We start from the raw sequence: 20,317 nt of genomic DNA on the forward strand, positions 1-20,317 counted from the left end.
CACGCACTGCAGCAGAGGCCTGTGTGACCTCTATGCAAAGAATGTTGTGAGTAAGAGCAATGAGATGTGACGTGTGAGTGTGGGTGTGCGTGTATCTGTGTGTTATATTAGATTACAGGTCAGCTTAAAGTCATTGTTTCACCCCATGCGCCTGGGATTCCATACACTGTGTGAAAAAGACATTGCTTCAAAAATCTCTAGGGTTTGTTGACATTGACAAGCAGAAAAAGAGAAAAAAAAAAGGTGTGTTTCATCAAAGTACTCCAAAGCCACATACTGTACACAGATCAGTGCAGATTGCCAAGGTTTGCTAGACTTTGGCACCTTGAGGGTGGGTCAGTATGGATAAGGCTCATCACCAATAGCCACATGGCTACCGTAAGTATACAAACTATAGTTATAGCATCTGTAAGCTTACGTTAAAAGCAACACAGTTAAAAGGTAAAAAGGTTTGGTTCAGAAAAAACAGTTCTCTAGCTAGCTGCACCCCAGAATCGAAAACTGCACAACGCTCACACTCCTCTCTGGACTCCTTCTCAGAAGAGAAACATCTGGCGTGTTACTGGTAGTGCCAGAGAAAACATCACAGTGATTATTTTAGACTTTGAACATACATAGTTTGAGAAACTACGTCTATACATCATTACACAAGAATGGGAGATTTGATGCAATCTCCTTAGATAGTAAGTCCTACCTGACTTTTAGAAAAAGAAGGCTAAGTCATAATAGATGTTTTAGTTTTTTTTACTTCCATTGCTAGAGAGGAATACTAGAGGCTGCTCAGAAGCCATGTGGAATAATAACATTAACTTGCACAGTAAAAACCTGCAACTGTGCTTTGAACAAGAAACCGTCTTGATCGGCCGCTGTATCACAATCTTCAGAGGGGAGACAGAATGGCCAAGGGCAGTGGGGCACTCTTTTTTGCTGGAAACCGCAACCTTTTACTGTGTTGTTGTTATTTCATGGCTGAGGTGCTTTGTGAGTTGAACAAAGGAAAGTGATATTCAATGATGTTCAATCACAACTTATCGAACATGCACTCAGAAAGGCAATTCAGCTATGACTCTCGCTCTGTCTCTCTCTTTCTCTGTGTCTCCCTCTCGAATTCATTTGGCTACCAGCAGATAGTGATGTTAATGCATAAGGAACAGTATACACTTACTGTGTGTCTTGCATCGTCCCACACTTAATTTTAGTGATTTCAACGCATTCTCGGTTCTCAGCAAAATGTGAGTACAAAGTTTATTAACGGAAATTAGGGAAACAATTACAGAAACCAGACCATATTTGTATTAAACTCATTCTTTAACTACTGCTGATGATATCATCGACTATCTAAAGTCAGTCACTTCAGTTGAACCTTCGTCTCCTAGCTGTATATATTAGTAAGGACACTTTTTCTTTAAACAAAACCTATTTTACCCATGGTTCTTTTAATTGTATGTGGCTCAGGAATTCATTCAGAAACGAAACAGTCTCATAACAAAAAACAACATCTGATGTTTATCCAGATTATGTAGTAACTGTATGTCTTACAGACAGTAATTAGTTATTTTTAAACGCCGACATAGTTTTGTCAGTTTGTCAGTTACGCCTTAGGAGCTCTAAATGCAGTTCTGACTTGCCCTCGCTTTGCATCTTTCTGGCTGCACAGGTACACGTTGAACCACACACTGGGGACTGTCTCTGGAGAGGAACAGCAGCAGAGCTCACCTAAAACTGTCTGCTTGCTCGGAGCAGACAGGCTGAAAACACATGTTCTGGTATGTGGGCCGAGTTAAGTTTTATATCTAAAAAAGCCTGGCCTCAGCCCCTTGATTAAAAAAAAATTCAACTGGTTGTATTTCATGCCTTCCTTCCCGTATTCTACTGGGCCATCTAAGGGAATGAGGTAAAGCGGAGAGGCTGGGACAACCTGCTATGCTGTAAGCCTGTTTGTTGTGTGTAGTCGTATAGCCTCCAGCAGTGGTTGGGCTTTGGAAAACCCTCTCCACATGGTTAAGTTGATAGGTCATGGCACATTCCAGACATTTTCTGTGTGTTTGTTTTCCACCAGGAAGGCTCACACAATGCAGCCCTGCTGCTGCTACAAAGGGCCCTGTCACTCTTTGATCTGCACATCACACCTGAGTAGGCCAAGACACTAACTGAACCAATGAAAAATACAAAACTTGTATATCTTCTCAGACGTGCCGCCGGCCTTGTTTGTGTCCTCTTCACCCCCTAACTTCCACTTCCAAAAACTTAACACATCAAAACTTTAAAGCCTCCTAGCAAAATGATGACCCTAATGTACTGTGAGTTAAGGCAGCAACACCATATTAGCTTTGTCAGCGCTGCCAACCATCTGGGTCTCTTGAAAAAGTTGCCCTTTGTAGTTGTTATTCTTCCATACTTTCACTGAAAGCTGTCTGTTGGACAGCTGCAGATAGAGCAGAGAGTCCACATGGTCCCGTCATGCTGTGCAGGCCGACCTCTGCTAGCTACCCGCCAGAAGCTAAAAGGTAACAATGGCGCGCTGACCAGTGGACCATTACACCACCTCCATGGGATGAACACTTTAACACTCCTTCAATGCCTGTCAACTGCTGCTGCTTAATTAACTGGGATTTTATCATTTACAGTCTATGACAAGATACAGCAAATTCGTAAAAACAGCTTGGTTGTAATATTATCACTCAAGTCACATCATCACTATATGCATGCATACCAGCACCGGGACAGTCTTTTGCTTGTGGGTGCAAATAATGAGTGAAGTTATTGAAAGGTAAAACAGGTGATACTGTGTCAAAGTTGAATAGAGGGTGCTGCGCTTGCATCACTGACGCAGTCAAGGCAATGCGTTTGATTAAAGTTGGAGTCAGCGATTCTAACTCCACATTTAATCTGTACACACAGAACAGACAGGTAGCGGATCGTGAGGAGTTATTCACTCATTTTGACAAAAAGCGTTCTCCAGAATTGCTGACTCTAATGAATGTGAGCAAGGGACTGTGTGTGTGGGTACGCTGTCATCCCTGGCTTTCTCGCAATACGTATAGTGTTTCAGCTGTAAAGGCAGAAATCAAATATTAAACAATAAAAGTTCAGATAAAAGAAACAAAGACAAGAAAGAGGGATACAACAGAGGAAAGATCTTTTCTTAACCCTTTACCAAGGCTTTCTATTCTAAAGGCTCTCTGCGCAGCTTCCCCCCACCCTCCCAGCAATTCACTCTGCCCCTTCAAAACACTGCAGTGCAAATGCTGTGAACATTAGTCTCCTTAGGCATTGTGTTTTGCCGTCTATGTATTGCATGTCTAAGTAGACAAGGCCAAATTGACGAAGACATTGAGGGAGGGTCCTTGCTTCCTTCCTACTCTGATGTTGATTCTGTGTCTCCTCCAGATGGGCACAAAGGATGTGGGTACAATGGTACATACACAGGTAGGAAAGTACTGTGGGCCACTACAAATTTACAACAGAAAGATTGTGGCAGTCAAGACAAAAGCCCTTGTTAGGCAGAAGAATGTCTTTCACAGAGCAGATTGAATAATGCAACGTGTCCTTGAAGTGGGGCATGCGGGTTGTTTGGTCAGCACAATCTGTCTGGCGCCGTTGCCCGCTCAACTGCCCCTCTCGCCACTAAGTACTGCACATATCCATATCTCTGGCAGCAAGGACGCAATAATACAGTGTCACCCCTTGCATCAAAGGCACAGTACATGGCACCCATAACAACAATAAAAAAAACATTCTGAACCTGAGGAGATACTCGTCAAGCAAAATGATGCTCACACACCTCTATTCACTGAAAAGGTTATACTGGTCGAGTGCTACCAAACAAAGCCCCCGACCAACCACAGAGAGGCAGGATGGACAAGATGGTGGCCTGGCTGGAAGCTGGAAAAGTGTCAGGTCTCTGGTAGGCTTGATAAAAGACAAATTACCTGGTTCTATTTGGACAACGGATTTAAAAGGTTAAAAGGGGCAGTGTGTAATGAGAATTGGCGTTTTCCAGAACAAACTACGTAGAAATGGAATATGCTTTAATTAGTGTATAATCACTTGAAAATGAAGTTGTTTCTTTTATTTACTTAGAATTAGTATTTTATATCTACTTAGGAAGGAGCGGGGCACGCCGCCATGTTGCACGCCATGTTTCTACAGTAGCACAGGATGGACAAACCGTCAAACACGTTTTTATACAGTATATAATGCTCCTGTTGGAAGACGAAGAAAAAGTACTATTTATATCTGAATATTCACCTCATCACTTGAATAAAGACTTGAGGCAGTGTTGAATGAAGCCATCTTTACTAACTAGCTTCTTGTCCTTGAAGGCCACTGTAGCTTCTGTAAATTCGCCCAACAGGAGGGGTAGACAGGGACCGTTGCTTTATAAAACTTTCACCTCTAGATGACGCCAAAATACATACGTTATTACACAATGCACCTTTAAAGGGAATTCGACTGTGGACAACTTGAGACAATATACAACTGCAGAGACAGTACACAGTAGGAGTCAGTTTAGCTGCCAATAGTTCTCTCACTATTCTCATAACAATATACAGCCCTCTCTGTAAGATTTTAATTCAGCTAAGTTATGGCAAGCGGTGTTACCATAGACAAGATGAATGCATGATTGAAGGTAGCCTCATAAATAACTAATGGAAATATAATCCCCGCTTTGTTTTAATTTTCTTAGTTTTGACCTGTGCAGCCTTCTCTCACAATAAATGCAGCTAGCTGTCTTGGATGGCAAGCAAATGCCCTACCAGAGTAATGAAATGTATGACGTGTCAATCAAGCTTTACTGACACTTTAGGCTTTTGTTCTCTTTCACACTCTGTACTTGAAAGCGCTGCTGCCTGTCACCAGCTGTGGACTGGAGGAGTCTGCGGTACAGCAATCAAATGGTGCAGTGATTTGTGTCATCAACTGAAACTGTTGCAATAAAGCACAATATGAGATAAAAACACTGATGAAATAGCAGCAGTAAGTCTGTTACACTTCAAGGTTGAATCAGTTGATTCAACTGATTGATTGGCTTGCACGCAGCAGTAGAAAAAACTTTGTATCTCAAATTCCAGAACAAACTTTTTAAAAATCCTTCTAAGACGAAAGCTCTCACAATACTTCAAAAGGGAAGAACAAGGTTGCCGAGATAATATGAAAAAATTGTCACTGAAACAATTAGGTGCATTTCAGTATAACAAAAGTTATAAAGGCAGATGAAAATGATAGGTCTAATACACCTGTTGTGTGAATACTTTTACGTTTTGCTTTTAAGAGTGTACGATTATGTCTTCCATTTTTAAAGACTACATTACTATTTAGTCAGGTTAAAACAATAGATCTAATTAATGAGGACAATGATTACCAATATACTGAAAATATAAATGAATAATTCCAACACAGAGAGCTAATAGGGACCCACACACATCAACGTGCCGGAGGAAATCTGACTCAGTAGACTAAACCACACTTGGATAAACAAAGATAGGAAAGACATACTTCTAGGTATGACATTCCCACTATCCCAGCAACAGATAAAAATATTCACTGGTCGTAAAGACGGACAGGATGTTGAAGAGTATATGCTAAAGTTAATAAACAGACAGGACCTACGCACAATATAACTGGAACTGTGGATCATTGTTGGGGGGCTAAATTGAAACACGGCTCTTGTGGCATGTACACAGTATATGAAAAGTAGCACTTTAAAAATCCTCCCAGAGACATAAGAGCAAGGAAATGTACCAAACATGCACACACTATACTATACCATGTGCACAGACTCGCATACAGGCAGAAGCATATAATGGCAGCAAAAGAATCGGAGGCTCTATTCCGCTCTGAGGCACACCCTTGAAATATTTATGACCCTCCACCACGTTTCTATCCTCCTCTATGGTAGGGGGCAACAGAATAGCTGCCTCTTTATCTCCGAACTGGACTTTACAGCAGCTACAGCAGCCCGCCCGCTCACTCACTCACTCACTGACTCACTCACTCAGTCACTCACGGGCTCGACATTCTTCTCTTTATGGATCCTATTACAGAGCTAACCAGCAGCCATGTACAAAGGCCCCCCTCAATAATCACCCTAAATCCTACATGTTCTCAAAAGCTCCGTACGTAGCATGTGATTCTACATTCAGCAAATTGTTTGGTTAAGCTGAACAATGAGGAGGACAGTCCACGCTCTTTCTTTATGAGGTGGTGGTGGTGGGAGTAAGTGACCACCGAGAGGAATGATTCAGGACCAGCGCGGAATGGTCTTTCTTAAACAATATGTGAGCCAACTCACTATGGGTTTTCCTGCACACTCATACCTCCTCAAAAGAGGTTTTATGAAACCGTTGGCCAAAAAAAGCTATCCACTAACTAGCATAAACGCTTATGACCTTGATTGTATAATAGGCCTATAACACATTGTATATGGGGCTTCTGATGGATGAAAATAATTCTGTGTAAAAGATATTTTTAAGGCTCTGTAATGATCCGGAAGAAAATATACCATTGATTCCCATTTATTTTGGGAGGAAGGTTATAAAATGAGCGTCATGATAGTAGAAATGAACCAATTGACTTACAACTATATATTTAGTAGGATATGGAAAAGCCCACCAGATTTTGTTGCGGTCAAAACATGTGGCTACACTAAACAAAATAAAAAAATATTCAACAATAATGCATGTCAATTATTTGCCATGCTAAATTTCAGTTTATTTTACACATGATGATCAAAGCACATATTACTGAAACCAAAGTCTTTTGGAATCCATTGCAAAAATACATTTAATACAACTCCTTGCAGTATTTGAGGTTGCGAATATTCTGCACTGTAGCCTTACACTAACACCGATTAAAATAAATTCCAATGGATTTGTTCTTAGCTCAGCAAGCCCTTTAAATACAGTGAAGAAAATTAGACAATTCCACTGTGGAAATGAATTGGATACATATTGAAATTAGTTTGACAAATTGTGTTATGAGCTGTATATATATATTTTTTTTAAATCCATTAATATTAGATCTAGGTACAATTCCTCTTTAGCTGTAGGAGTCTGGCAGCTGCTAACTTGTCAGGCATAAGTTATCATTTGCAAACAGGGCGAAGCTCGCAGCCTCAGGTCACAACAATAAACCACAACCAATGAGAGAGGTTGTGATATGGATGTCTTTGTGGTCACGCTGAAGGTATTTCCTCAGGCACTTAATAGCTTCATTATAAAAGTAATTATTCACTTCAGGTGGTTGCTTTCAATGCAGAATTGCTTATGATTGGAATCCATATGAGATTGAACTTTTGTTTCTATCCTCTTTGCCTTTGCACACTTTATCACGTAAGGCGAGTCTTGCCATTGCAGTTTAGGGAGACACCAGAGTGCTTGTTTTGATGTAATAGATCTCCCTGTGAATGCAAATGCTGCAGAATCATTAGGTTAGTGTGAGATTGATAAACATTAACTGTCCAGTCATACTGTAAAGCTAGAGATAGTTTTAAATCCATGGTAGAAGAAAAAAAAAGTTTTGTTGTAACAGTAGTCCATTAACAGCAATAAGATACACACCTCTGATCATTACACCATCAAGCCTCTGTTAGGGCCAGAGGTTGACAAGCATGTAAGTTTAATCATCACATTTTATAATTTCTATCGCTACCATCTGACAGCACTCTTCCTGGTTGCTATTGGGTCATTGCAGCAGCAGATACTATAGATAGGAGTAAAACTAAATGAAAAAGATGCCTATCATTAAACTGACCAGATACAGTGTGATAAGACTAAACATATTCGTAATGCATATTTGCTTTGCAGAATATTTGCCAAACACAGTAGTCCACACATTGACGCTGCTGGATGGATCTCATTCCAAACACCTCACACCTGCTACAACCAATTTCTCAATGTATGGCCATAAACTAAACAACCATAAACCTTCAATGCTGCCTGCTCTGTAAGTTTGCTAAATTGAAGACAGCAAAACAAAGCACCAATGACCCAGCCAGAGGTTTGGCAGTTTCCCCATCAAGCACCACCACCTGTGCTGCTGGACTAAAAATGACTTGGTAATCACAGAGGGGTTTTAGAGAGTGCAAACAGAGGAGGAGAGAGGCAAAGCGAGGAATGATAGGGCTGAGCCTGAAGAATTACTCAGCAGCAGTGACGTCTCCGCCTCTGTCCTCCCTGCAGGAGATAATGGGGAGCATCAGTCTTCTCTCCACCTCCTTCATGCCCCATCTTTTTGTCTGGTCATCATCTGCATCCAGGTCAGCAGGGAGACTGACATAACACAGATCCTATCTGATATGACTAGGAGGATGTAGACTTTGGTAGGGGCTTGTTGGGGAAAAATACAACAGCAACCTGTCTCACAAAAAAAAATCAGAATAGTTGGAAGTGTGGGGGAAAATATAATAATTCACTTTTGTGTAAAAGAGTTTGATGAGAAGATATACTGTATAACACGCATGTCCACAGTCTAGTACAGTGTAACGTGGTCCTCCAGCCGGATAGCTTTACCTAGCATCAAGACACAGGAAAACAGGAAGCCAGGCTTAGTCCAAAAGTAACACAATTCAACAACCAAATATTGATTGGTGCCTATTTGGTTGTGGAGGAAATGCTATAAATTTTAAAGACACATTTTCATGGGCTTTTTTCGTCCATTTTCCACATTAGAATTTCACTTAGTGGTATTTCCAGATTATTGAGACATTCTGCTTCAAGGGAAGTCTACGCTGCAAAGTGTTTTATCTAATAATTTAACCACATAGATAGACACATTGGAAGTAAAAAGAACAGGAAAAAACAGAGCAGCCTTGAGACAAGCTGTGAAAGGAAAGAAAGAATTGCACCTTCAAAATGACACAGAATTACCGGTAATAACTTTTGTCCAAAAAATGAAGGGCGGTTGGGTGGTTGGGTAACTTGTTCTCATAAGCACAAAAAAATCATCCATGTTGAAATGACCTTAGGACATTCAGGACAAATGCTCACTAATAGATGAAAAGGGAGCAAGGATACATTGAAAGTAAATGCATTGCTTGAGGAAACATTATCCATTATATCTACAGTAAGAGCACACAGATTGTTTATTTCGCACCTCAGTACGCCTGAACTGCCGATTGTCGGAAATATCATCTACTGCTTAGCTGCTGGGTTGTCTCAAACTCATGTTATTCAAATGTATGCTGAACTGCTTAAGAAAACATACATGACACATCTATTCAACTTCATGAATAATACAGCAGTCCTGCACACTCACACATACTCACGCATACTAAAAAAACAAGATGCATCTCTCAGCAGGACACACACACAGACTCACACGCACGCAAACACACACACACGCCTGACTTTAAATCCCTAGGAGGAGAGAGAGCCCATTGACAAGGTTAGATAACCTGCAGCATTCTCAGGCTCTCATCTCCTCCCAATAAAACAAGCCGTCTATTCGATCCCGACCCAGGATGCAACAGGGAGGCAACCCGAAGGGCACGATCATGAGGTGAAGAGTTCACAACAGTGTACATGAATAGGATTTGAGAGAGAGAGAGAGAGAGAGAGAGAGAGAGAGAGAGAGAGAGAGAGAGAGAGAGAGAGAGAGAGAGAGAAAAGAAGAGGCTGATTCCTCTTTACCCGAAGGAAAATGACATGCTCTTCTTTGATCAGGGGGGAAAAATAGGAGCAAACGCTGGGTAACCTGAAGACTGTATAGTGTTAGTAAGGCAACGGAGGGAGTAAGGGAGAACCCCGCTATCAGAACTCCAACATGGCAGGATGTGACAAGTGGAGAGCAGGAAGAGGAAACTGGACAGATATAGATTAATTTGGTAAGACCCTCCTGGAAACACGTCATCTATCCCATTATTAGGGGGGCCACAGCGGCTTATCAAAAGTGTGCACCTTTGGTCTAATAACCTGGTATCATGGTGCTACTGCAGGAAGTTTACATAAGGGAAAAGAAAACCACATTTAACCACAGCTCTAACCATTGGTTTTCTATTATTTCAAGTTCTATGACTCAGTTATTGGCTTGTAATGCTTTGTATTTTCCCTATACGCAATCCCAAAACTAAATCAGACTAAATATAGGTTTTACTTTACCACACCTCTGCTAATTTTAACACGTGACAAGTGCTCAAATAAAAAGGAGCACAGTCAAACAATGAGTCGCACTGAACTGACAGCTAAAAAAAGCACCCTGGTACTCTGCATTTAGGGATTTCAAGTCAACACAGGAGGATGAGCCAGCTTTATTGACTGTGCTGAGTGACAGTTTAATGTTAAGCAACCAATATGAAGACATTGAGACAGACATTGCTGGTTTCAGTAGTGACAGGTGGCACAAATATGAGCAGTTACTGATTTTAACATGGGGCATAAGCTAAACTGTGTTAAGAAAGCAGTTTACATCTTTATAACATTCAGCTACTTAAATGTGACATCCAGCATTTTGTGTGATTAGGTAGCTAATAAATCATATCGGAAGACATGTATTTCTCATTGTGTAGGACTTTGTACAGGTACATGCCATGATGTCATCGAGTTTCTACAGCACGGAGATATGGGACTTGAAGTGCATCGGGTAATAATGACCATAAACTGCAGAGCATGTAAGGTAAGGTATAAGCTTGAGGTTGGTTTTTGGTTTTAAAGGCTATTAAAGCTGATGCTGACAAAAAGGGAAAAATACGATTAAATCAGATTGAATGTGAAAATCATAACCCAGGGATTTCAAATTTAGGATCATTTGACATAATGCAAGAGCCTCTCTTTGCTCTTGTTGTACTAAAGTTCATCAAAATACAAGAAGAAAAACAAAAAGCAAAGAGTAGACACACGTGCACCTACAACACAGTCACAAACACATGAGCAATATTCTTGGAAAAACGTTCATATGAATCCCAATGTTCGACACACACAAAACCCTGAAGCCTATACGTCGGCTTTGTAAAGAGAAGAAAGGGAATCTCTTGAATTGTTTAACCTTTTCTCAGGACCTTCGGATTACACGGTTCAGAGTCAGAAAGCATTTACAGAGATGGCCTTTGGTCGGACAAGACTGAAAGGTGTTGGTTCTTAATTCCTCTTTTTATAAGTTCCAAAAAAGTAAAGACCCCCTCTGGTCATATGGGAACAGAGCCACATACATACAACAGCAGCCTGGGTGTGTCAAACTCAGCTGTTGAAGGCAGCCAGCCATCTGATCAAATATGGTATAGCTTGAAAGTGCCATGTCCACATTTCCAGGACAACGGGAACGGCTTGTCTTCATTTTAAGTGTAACAAGACAGAGCATTGTTGTAGTATAGCCTAGTTTGGTTCAGCAACTCCCTGTGCTGCAGTCATGAGGAGGGAAGTAGGCTACAGCAGAAGTTCTGTCTTGGGGATTACTGACAGTAGCAGACTGGGGGGGCTTCTGTGATGTTGGCATGTTTTCAAACATGAGCCACAAAAGCCAAGATAAAAGGGCGGTGGTTTTGATAGCTGTCATGTAGGTGAACTATGTTTAAAGCAGCCCTCCAGGTGGGAAAAGACATAGCTTTGGCCATATGGTGAGGTAGTTTGTGTAGCCTGGGATATATGTTTCTGTCAACTTACCCTCAGAGAGCTCCAGCTCCAGCTCCGCCAGCTTCTCCCGGACCTCCCCGGGCAGGGTCATAGCGACAGCCGGCGTGGGCTCCAACATCATCGTCAGCAGCCCGCTTGAGGTTCTCTCAGCCATGGTTGGTCCAGTACGAAGGACAAATAGGTCCACAATGAGTCGCCGGTGAGGAGGACGACAACGCGACCAGGAAAATAAAATAAAAAACTACAACCTTTCCTTCTCCTGTCCTCTCCTCGTTTCGTCTAAGGAGGGCAAACAGGGTGTTGGTGCTTCTCCAGGCAGCTCGCAGCAACGTCGTACAGATGTGCGCGAGAAATCTCTCCAAACGTCATGACACGGCTAGCTACGGGGCTAGTAGCGGACACACCTGGCTGCGTGTTTCAATGAGGTGTGATGGTAGAAGCAAGGCAGTGTCAGCGTCTGTCCCCCCCGTCCAGCAGGCTGTCGGCGGCGGCGGCTGCTTCACTTCAACTGTGCGGATTCAACTCATTCAACTCCTCGCTCGCTTCCCACGGCGCAGTCGCCGCCATTGCATCATAGCAACAGCAGCCCCGACCGTGCGCGTTCACGAGCCCCCCCACTCTCTCCAGTGTGTGTGAGCAGGCTGCCTCCTACTGTCAGAGCAGCGTGGCACTGAGGTGGGAGATACAGGAGTCCTACTACTCACCTTTTGGATTTATTTTTTTACTTTGGTAATTTTTTGGAAGTCACACAAAAACAATTTTCAGAAATGTTTCAATAGGCTAAATAGGCCTATAAAATGTGGCATTATCTCACTACTTATGCGTGTATTTTAAAACCCAAAATCTAGATGCTTATAATAGGCCTATGGTCAGAGTTAAAATCTTTATTCTGTTTACAACACAAGTGTCCAACGTTTTACAGAACTGATTTGGATACAGCCTTTTCTCATTCTTTTTTTTTAATAAAAAAAAAATATATTTTCGGCATGGCTATTGGCTAAATCAGACAATATAACATATGGACAAATCCTTCAGTATTATCATTCAGAATAGCGCTATGAATGATTATGGAAGGTTTAGTTGATGTTTGTGCTTTCGAAGTTGGGATTTTAGGTTCAGAGCATTGAAAAAAAACAAATGTAATGGCGTTAAAGATGATTATAGGAGCAGAGCCGGCCCGAGGCATAAGCGAACTAAGCGGCCGCTTAGGGCCCCCGAATGCCTGGGGGGCCCCCTCCAAAAAAAAAAAATTTTTTTTTTGTGTGTTTGATATTAACATCATATTATGCAAATGTGAGTTATACAAAAAAATAAATAAAATGTTTTGGTCTAGATAATTAATAGCCTAAAAATGTAATCAGTTCATCTGGGAGGAAATCCGAAATTATCTGATCATGTCACGTTCACATTCATGCACAGTGTGTATTGAGTTTATTTAAAAACAATTGGAAATGGGGCTGCCCTCAGTTGCCCATGCACTGTGTATAGTCTATGGCCTATTTCAGCCTTGTCTGTGGAAAAAAAGATACAGTAGCTGGACAACAGAGTTCTTCTGCTTAGTTCCTCACACTGCATTTAAATGCATTCACTATGTTACAGAGAAATATGTCCCGTAAAAGAAAAAGAGCTCCAAGCCCAACCCAGAGGACCCTCCATAATATTTTATTTTATATTAATATTTTTATGGAAAATCCATGTGTCCTTCTTCAATAGCTTCTAATTCATCTGACCCAGTGTCTCCAAATAATTTGTTCACACAAAATTCCTCAGATTTAGCCTCTTAATTTTCCTCAAAGTGCACCAGATTCATGCATTTCACTTTAAAAAGGTTAAAAAATCTTGCGGGGGGGCATACCCCCGGACCCCCCTAGGAGGGTCTGAATCTCGGCTGTATAATATTTTCGCACAGCCGCACAGTGGAGGCACTAGCGGAAAACACTGGGTGTGTGAATGATATTTAACAAAGATCTATAGTTTCAGCAGCGCTGACATTGGAGAGGGGCCCCCTAATCATATTTCGCTTAGGGCCCCCTGAAGGCTTGGGCCGGCTCTGTATAGGAGAAATATAGGCTACAGAAAACCTTAATGTACGTGTTGCACGTTTTATTTATACTAGAATGAAAGAAGACAAAAACTCAAACCAGTGCTTGAAAAAAATACTTATTGATTAGATTCTATATAATACTACTTGTAATAATATAATAATAATATATTATTATTATCTAAAATAAATATTGCCTAAATTGTATTAGGAAAATGTCATAGAGCTCGCTGACATGTTTCAGTTGAAATACTTGACATGTTTAAAATACAAATACTGAAAGAAGTAGGAATAGCCATTAAAAGGGAAGTGTTGAAAGTAGTCATGGCTCCAGAGTGAGCACTTGATACATTTTGTTCTACACTTGTAGATTCATCTGGCAGTGTTGGGTATAGTGGAAGTGTTAGCTCAAATGAAAGTGCTGAAATGAGTTGGAATAAGTGTAGGTGATGAAACATGCCAGTGCCAGTTGAAGTGGAAGTCCTGAAAGAAAGGAGTGCTTATATAGGAAGACAAAGTCAGTGTATATGTGTGTAGGTCACTGTATAAGGCGAGGCAAGGTTCCAAATTATTTACATCAATATTCTAAAGTGTCAGTGCCGTGTAGGTCAGAGGATGAGCGGGACTACAGAAGACCTAAATCAACAGAGTGGTCACTGGTCATATATTGAATCATTGTTCTTTAAATCTATTCAATAGTCAAAACATAAATATCATTGGAGTAAAGCAATGTTAAGAAGGAATAAAAAATAACAGGTGTTTCATGTAAGTAACGTCTTATTGTAAAAACAGGTAATATAGGCTGTGCATACATTCACATTATTTGAGGAAAAAAAAATTGACACGCTAAAAAAGCATTCTTCATCATATAACATACATATATGAAACTACTTGTGCAGCCTACACAGTTACATAATAGTGTTTCCTTCATCTTGAATAACTTTCACATTTATATGCATGGTAAAACAAAAGTGATAAGGATAGTAAATTATAATAAAAATAGGTTTTAGCTGCACATTGACATTTTCCTCAATACATTATAATATGATTATTACATTAAGTTTTGTGTAAGAATAAAACAAAGTGAGTCTTCATTGAGCTTTATATTACTCTAAAAGTGTATAGTGCAATGCTATGATTGGTTGTGTTATGTGTGGCTGTTGTTGAAGAAAGTTTCGTACTATAGGCCTACATCTATTTAGTATGTCTGTAATAAAACTCTAAATCAAAAATGTATGTACAAATAATATGGAGTAATAAATACACGTTAAAAGAACAAGTGTGTAAGTTTTGCTGCCTCTTTAAAAAGAAAGTGTCTTTGGTTAACACAACCAGTAGGTGTCACTATACGCAAAGTTAAAAAAAAGGTTCTTCTATGGCAAGAAATAGGCTCTGTTAATATGAAGCTGACAGTATTGAGGGTTTAGTGAAATGAGGGCGACGATTTCTCTATTGCAAGTAAAGATATTTCCGCAGAGTATGTTTCAGATCGATGTGGTAGTTGGATCCAGGATTCCTCTTGTTGTGTTCAAAGATGGTCCCATTGACCTCGGTGTGAACGTCCACCAGACGTGTTTTCCTGAAAGGACACAAAGAACAGTTTAGTCTACTACCTACAGCATCTGTGTCAACTGTGGGATGCTAAACAGGTGAATGGTCTTTCTTTTTGTTAAAGCACCTGTTAAACCAAATCCCAAAAATCCTTCTATCTTTGTAATGTGAGGAGTTTAGTTGTATGATAGTAAGCATCTGACAAGAGTAAGGCATATTTATCAATCCAAATGAATATTAAGTTTGATACATTTTACAGAAATTCGGCTTAAGATGAGGAGGGCTTTGCTCTGGTTCTTATGAGACACAAAGTATTTTGAGCCAATCATGGCAGTTATGTGCTCAAGCATTCTATAAAAACTACAAATGTTGACATGGAGACCGGTTGAAACGGCCATACTTGCACAGTCCTGTCAAATGTTCTAGACAGTAAAAAAAACTGTTTTATTTACCTAAGTCCTATAATTTGTATGAGCATTTATTTTCAATCAGATTTTTGTAAACGCTTATTGAGACACCAAATTTTATATATATTGATTTTATTTTATTTTTTACTATTTTAAAACAAAGTTTCCCATAGGCTTTATGTGTTTTTTCCTGTACCTCCTTTGGCCTTTGTGTAAGGCTTCCGTCAGGGCATTCAGGTAAACGGAGCGATGGTGTCCTTGCTCTAGTTGCCGTTCATCCGTCCAGCAGTGACTCCAGAACACGTCTGCGTCAGTAGGGATGACTTGACCTCTGGACATGGCGTCAAACCCATCAGTCTCCAGATCCTCATCCCTGTGGTGCATCCTGGCAAAGGGCTGGGAGTCACGCACACTGTACCTCTGGATGAAGAACAGTTTGGGCTTGCCGGCCAGCATGGGGCAAGCTTCAGATGTAAAAAGACGTCTGATGTTGTCCACTTGTAGACCCGGGCTGTACGAGTCCGTACCCAAGAGGTGATTTTCCGTTCCACGGCTGATTAAACAACAGACAAAGCCGTCGCCTTCGAGCTCCTCCCTCCGTCTGACGACCCCTCTGAGAGCCGAAAGGGTTTCATCCACGCTCAGACACTGGTGGAGTTCCACTTTGAAGTGAAGGGCCTTGAATGTCTCTTTCAACATGTCTGTGTGAGTGAGGGAAGGATGAAACCAGAATTTGAGTAATACCCTGATATGTCACTACAAAAAGATAAATGAAAAAACACTGTACGACCAGGGCTGCAATTATTGACAAATCTTTATATTGATGGTGTCCCAAATATATACAGTATTCAGTTTACTATTACAAGATTCCCAACATTTTTGGATTGTTACACAAGGTTAGTTTTACACACAAACATTTCAAATTTCTAAGGTAAAGCGATCAGTTCTTCCACCATAACGATGACTATAAATTGGATTAACTTAACTATGCTATTGCTTCCTTCCTCTCAAATTAATCAATTCATGACCCCTCAGCCTCATCTTGCGTGCCTGTGGAAGGAGCCTGAACCCTACGTTGAGAAAAACTGGAATAAACTCACTGGCTAACTAAAGCAATCAAACCAGCTCAAACTCCAGCAGCTACAGCAGTAAAATGCTGCTAAATCATTGATGCATCAGCATTAACAATGTGAATTGTTTAATCTTGGTAGGGATTCTCAGAGACTAATACAAAGTCATTAATTATAATAACTATACAAAAATAGCATTCTTTCCACTGACGGTTCTATTTGCTGTTACAAGTCATTTATAATCATCAGAGAAATAAAATGAGACCGTTTCATAAAAGGATGTTAAATGCAGAACTATTGGCCCTAAAGTGGTGAATTACTTCTTCCTCCACGTGACTGTAGGTGCAAAGCATTGTGTGCCTCACCTCCATCGTTACCCACGCAGTCAATGATGATACAAAATCCTCTGGGGTTAGAGTTGAACTTGTAACAATCCAGTTGATGCTGTAATACAAAAAAAGGAAGCAAAGCAAAATTATGAATGCACTTCACTAATTTAACACAGTAAGGCAATATAGTGGGGGGGGGACTGCACCAATAGGGAGCAAGTTACCTGACGGTGTTGCTCTCTGTTTACGGTCACTGGTATGTTTTGTAAACCTGATGACACAAAAGCAATAGTGAATTACAATGAGTAACCTGGGACTTTTCTACAGGTATCTCCTGTAATGCCCTATGTGAAAGGATATTTTGTTACTCCCGTTAGTTTGAAAGTGGTATGTTTCCCTCACAGTAACTCTGGCAAATGCATATGTTTGAAGTTGCTACAATTTGTTAATATGTAGCCTGCCGTACCACTGTGGAGGGATGGTCCTTGTCTTGTTTTCTGAATAGAACAGGGTTTTGGAGCCGGGAATGGACCCTACAGTACAGAGAAGAGGGTTTTAAAAGGATAAGTTTTATTGAGAGAGTAAATAAATAGACAGACATAATTAAGTTTTGTGTCATACTCACAGGAGCTCTGCACCTCTGCTGTTGAGATGACTGTTGATCAGGTGTTAAAACTGTGAACGGTGCACACAGAAAAGTACGTTAGAGTAATGAAACATTTACTTCCGCCTGATTGTCTACTCATGTGATCCCACTTTCACTTCTGTAATTTTTGTGGATCTTAATATATATTTACACACGTCAGTCCACACAAAACTCTATCAAGCCTGTGCAAGGAAACCCTCACGCGGGACACAGATAGTATGTGTGGTCTTTGGGCAAAATCGCACTACATTTCAAAAAGTGTGGTCTGCGGAAGCATACAATACGATTGTAGAGTTTAATTAAAAACATTTTAGTTGGGAAAATTCAAATGGATTATTGGTCATTTTTAATGTGCTAAAACGGTGTAACATATGGTTATACATAAGAACTGAACATTTCATTTGAATTTTGTTAAAATAAAAAATAAAAAATTGATTTCTGAATGCATTCTTTTTTAATACTTTTATATTGTACTTTCTATCTTTTCCAAAATGTGTTTTAAAGGTTTTTTTTTATCTTGGGTTTCATTTTTTGTTTTTACTTTCTTTTCTTCAGTCTTACTGCCAGAAGCCTTTATGCATGTGGTATTGTTATGCATCATGGTTCATTCAGTGGTGACACTCACAAAAATTATTGATTCATTCTTGTTTTTGTTCCCTTTCTGCTTTATGTTAATTACCCTGTCTAGAAAGTATGTAAATGTGTCATGCTTCACAAGCACTGCACGTCATTGGGTACAAATGTTAGAAATTTCACAGCTTGCTCATCTGGGAACTTTTTCACACTTGGTATAGGCAACTCATAAACTAATTTCTTTATATTCAAGTAGTAATCAAAATGTAAAAGTCAACTACAGTCTCACCTGTGATTTTGTAGGCATTCACTTTGTTGGCTAGATCGACCCTGCCAACGTGGATTAAACATTCCTCTACAAAATCGACCCTTTTGGGTGAAACTTTGTCCAGCTTCTCCAGTTCAATGATCACATCCAGGAAATTCTGTCACAAAAGAGAAAGAGAGAAATGAAATAAGACCCTTTTACACACAATAAGAGTTCCTATTGCGGAATGTGAAATCAAAACCAAACTTCATTCATATAGCCTACATTAGCCTACCTTTGCTTTTTGCAACTTATCACGGGGTAACGTGCTGCTTAACAAGAATTTCACACTGTCCAGATCTTCATTGTCCAAATCTTCACTTATATTAGTCATCAATACCCTGCAGTAAGGAGAACCATGATTACGTTAAGATAGCCTACCACAAGTAAGCTGTGTTAACTCTTAATTGGTCAAATATGTCTCACTATGACTTGTTAAAACACATCCTCCTTACCTGAACCTTGGCAGATACTGCTCGTCAATCGGAGTCCTCTCCACCTCCTCCCTGCTGGTTTGACACACGTCCCTCAGGATATCAAAGCGTCTCAACTCCACCAGCAGCTCTCTAAGGAGCAGTTGGCCTCTCTCATGACACATCACCTTAGACTTCAGCATCTCCTTCACGCAAGCCACGCTACAGTCGTCAGTCCCCGAGCTTCCACACAGGTAGAAGAGCCTCCTGCGTTCACAGCTGTCGAGAGACTCTGCTATTTGATTGATGGCCTGGAGCTCGCGTTGGTCTGAAAGCGCCATGGACTTTCGGTAGAGAGAGGAGTGGTAGCAGCTGGTGGTGAGAAACAGCGAAGAAGACAGAACATAAACAAATAGAAACCTAGTTAGGTCAGAGTTCCGAATTATCTACTAACAAAACATTTAGTCCCTAGGTTATTAGGGACGGATATAGGCTAATTATTGCAAGAGACTTACTTTTACTGTCGAGATCTGAATACAGAAGCACAGTCTTAACTGGAATGTTGATACCCACGCAGGAAGTATGACGCACGACTAAAAACCGGGGAAGCACCTTTTTTTATCCTCAAACTGAAAGCCCTCGGGTCGTGCACGCCGAGTTAAAACATGAGTCGAACTCTTGATGACGGCATTTGTGTCTCATAATCCCTTCATTCTTCTAGCTTTGATCATCTGCACAACAGCCTGCGGGAGTAAAGTGAAAGTGAAAGACAAAAGGGCGCCAGAGCTTTGATGAGAATGATGAGATAAACTTAAAGGCACACAAACAAACCCATAAATAGACAACACATTGACACTCAAAACTGCATATAATATTGATACAATACCCTTAATAATGCTTTTTGGTAACATTTATAAATGCACATGTGATGTCCTATTGGAGTTCTGCATTTATAAATAATGGATTAGCTTTTTCACTTTTATAACTGCATATTACCATAAGGATATACACCACCAGCCAATAGAATTGATGACATCCTGGTGGTCGTTGTTCCTGCGCTTTACGAGCCATTTACAAAGCTGCTATATTAGACAGTAGCACCAAATATAATAAATATATAGCCTAGCCTACAAAAGGGAATATATGATACATTTTTATAACACGTAGTTAACTATGTTTAATGCATGGAGGAGCACAAATAGGTGATATACTTTGCAAATATTGTATAGGCCTAGTCTACAACATGAAGCAGCCAAATAGAAGTTTCTGTTTTTCTATTTGTTTAATAGGCTAGAGGCCTATACGACTTGTGTGTTCACCTATTTTAGAACATTTGTTTAATTATTTCAACTGTCTGTTAATAATTGTATTATACATTTGTTTACTTATCTCATTATTTATTTAACTCTGCTG

At 40.3% G+C, this 20,317-nt stretch overlaps 2 protein-coding genes across 6 annotated transcripts in view; both read right to left on the reverse strand.

The window, feature by feature from the left end:
* The window catches only part of dip2a (disco-interacting protein 2 homolog A), an 81,366-nt gene extending 69,273 nt beyond the window's left edge, over window positions 1-12,093 (reverse strand). For all 5 annotated transcript variants that reach the window (XM_080037516.1, XM_080037515.1, XM_080037514.1 and 2 more), the window contains exon 1: window positions 11,598-12,093. In XM_080037516.1, the coding sequence (XP_079893642.1) occupies window positions 11,598-11,721 (124 nt within the window). In that variant the 5' untranslated portion in view covers window positions 11,722-12,093. The remainder of the gene's footprint in view (window positions 1-11,597) is intronic.
* A 2,160-nt stretch (window positions 12,094-14,253) lies between these two features.
* LOC307258117 (CASP8 and FADD-like apoptosis regulator) lies at window positions 14,254-19,612 on the reverse strand. The gene is made up of 10 exons (XM_080037531.1): window positions 19,420-19,612; window positions 18,947-19,276; window positions 18,727-18,832; window positions 18,474-18,609; window positions 17,591-17,640; window positions 17,432-17,498; window positions 17,190-17,236; window positions 17,002-17,080; window positions 15,763-16,267; window positions 14,254-15,187 (listed from the first exon to the last, which is right to left on the reverse strand). The coding sequence occupies exons 2-10, from the start codon at window positions 19,243-19,245 to the stop codon at window positions 15,058-15,060; spliced, it is 1,419 nt and encodes a 472-aa protein (XP_079893657.1). The 5' UTR covers window positions 19,246-19,276; window positions 19,420-19,612; the 3' UTR covers window positions 14,254-15,057.
* Window positions 19,613-20,317: the final 705 nt, after the last annotated feature.

The sequence above is a fragment of the Ammodytes marinus genome, assembly GCF_949987685.1.
Source record: "Ammodytes marinus genome assembly, chromosome: 12".
Classification (NCBI taxonomy): domain Eukaryota; kingdom Metazoa; phylum Chordata; class Actinopteri; order Uranoscopiformes; family Ammodytidae; genus Ammodytes; species Ammodytes marinus.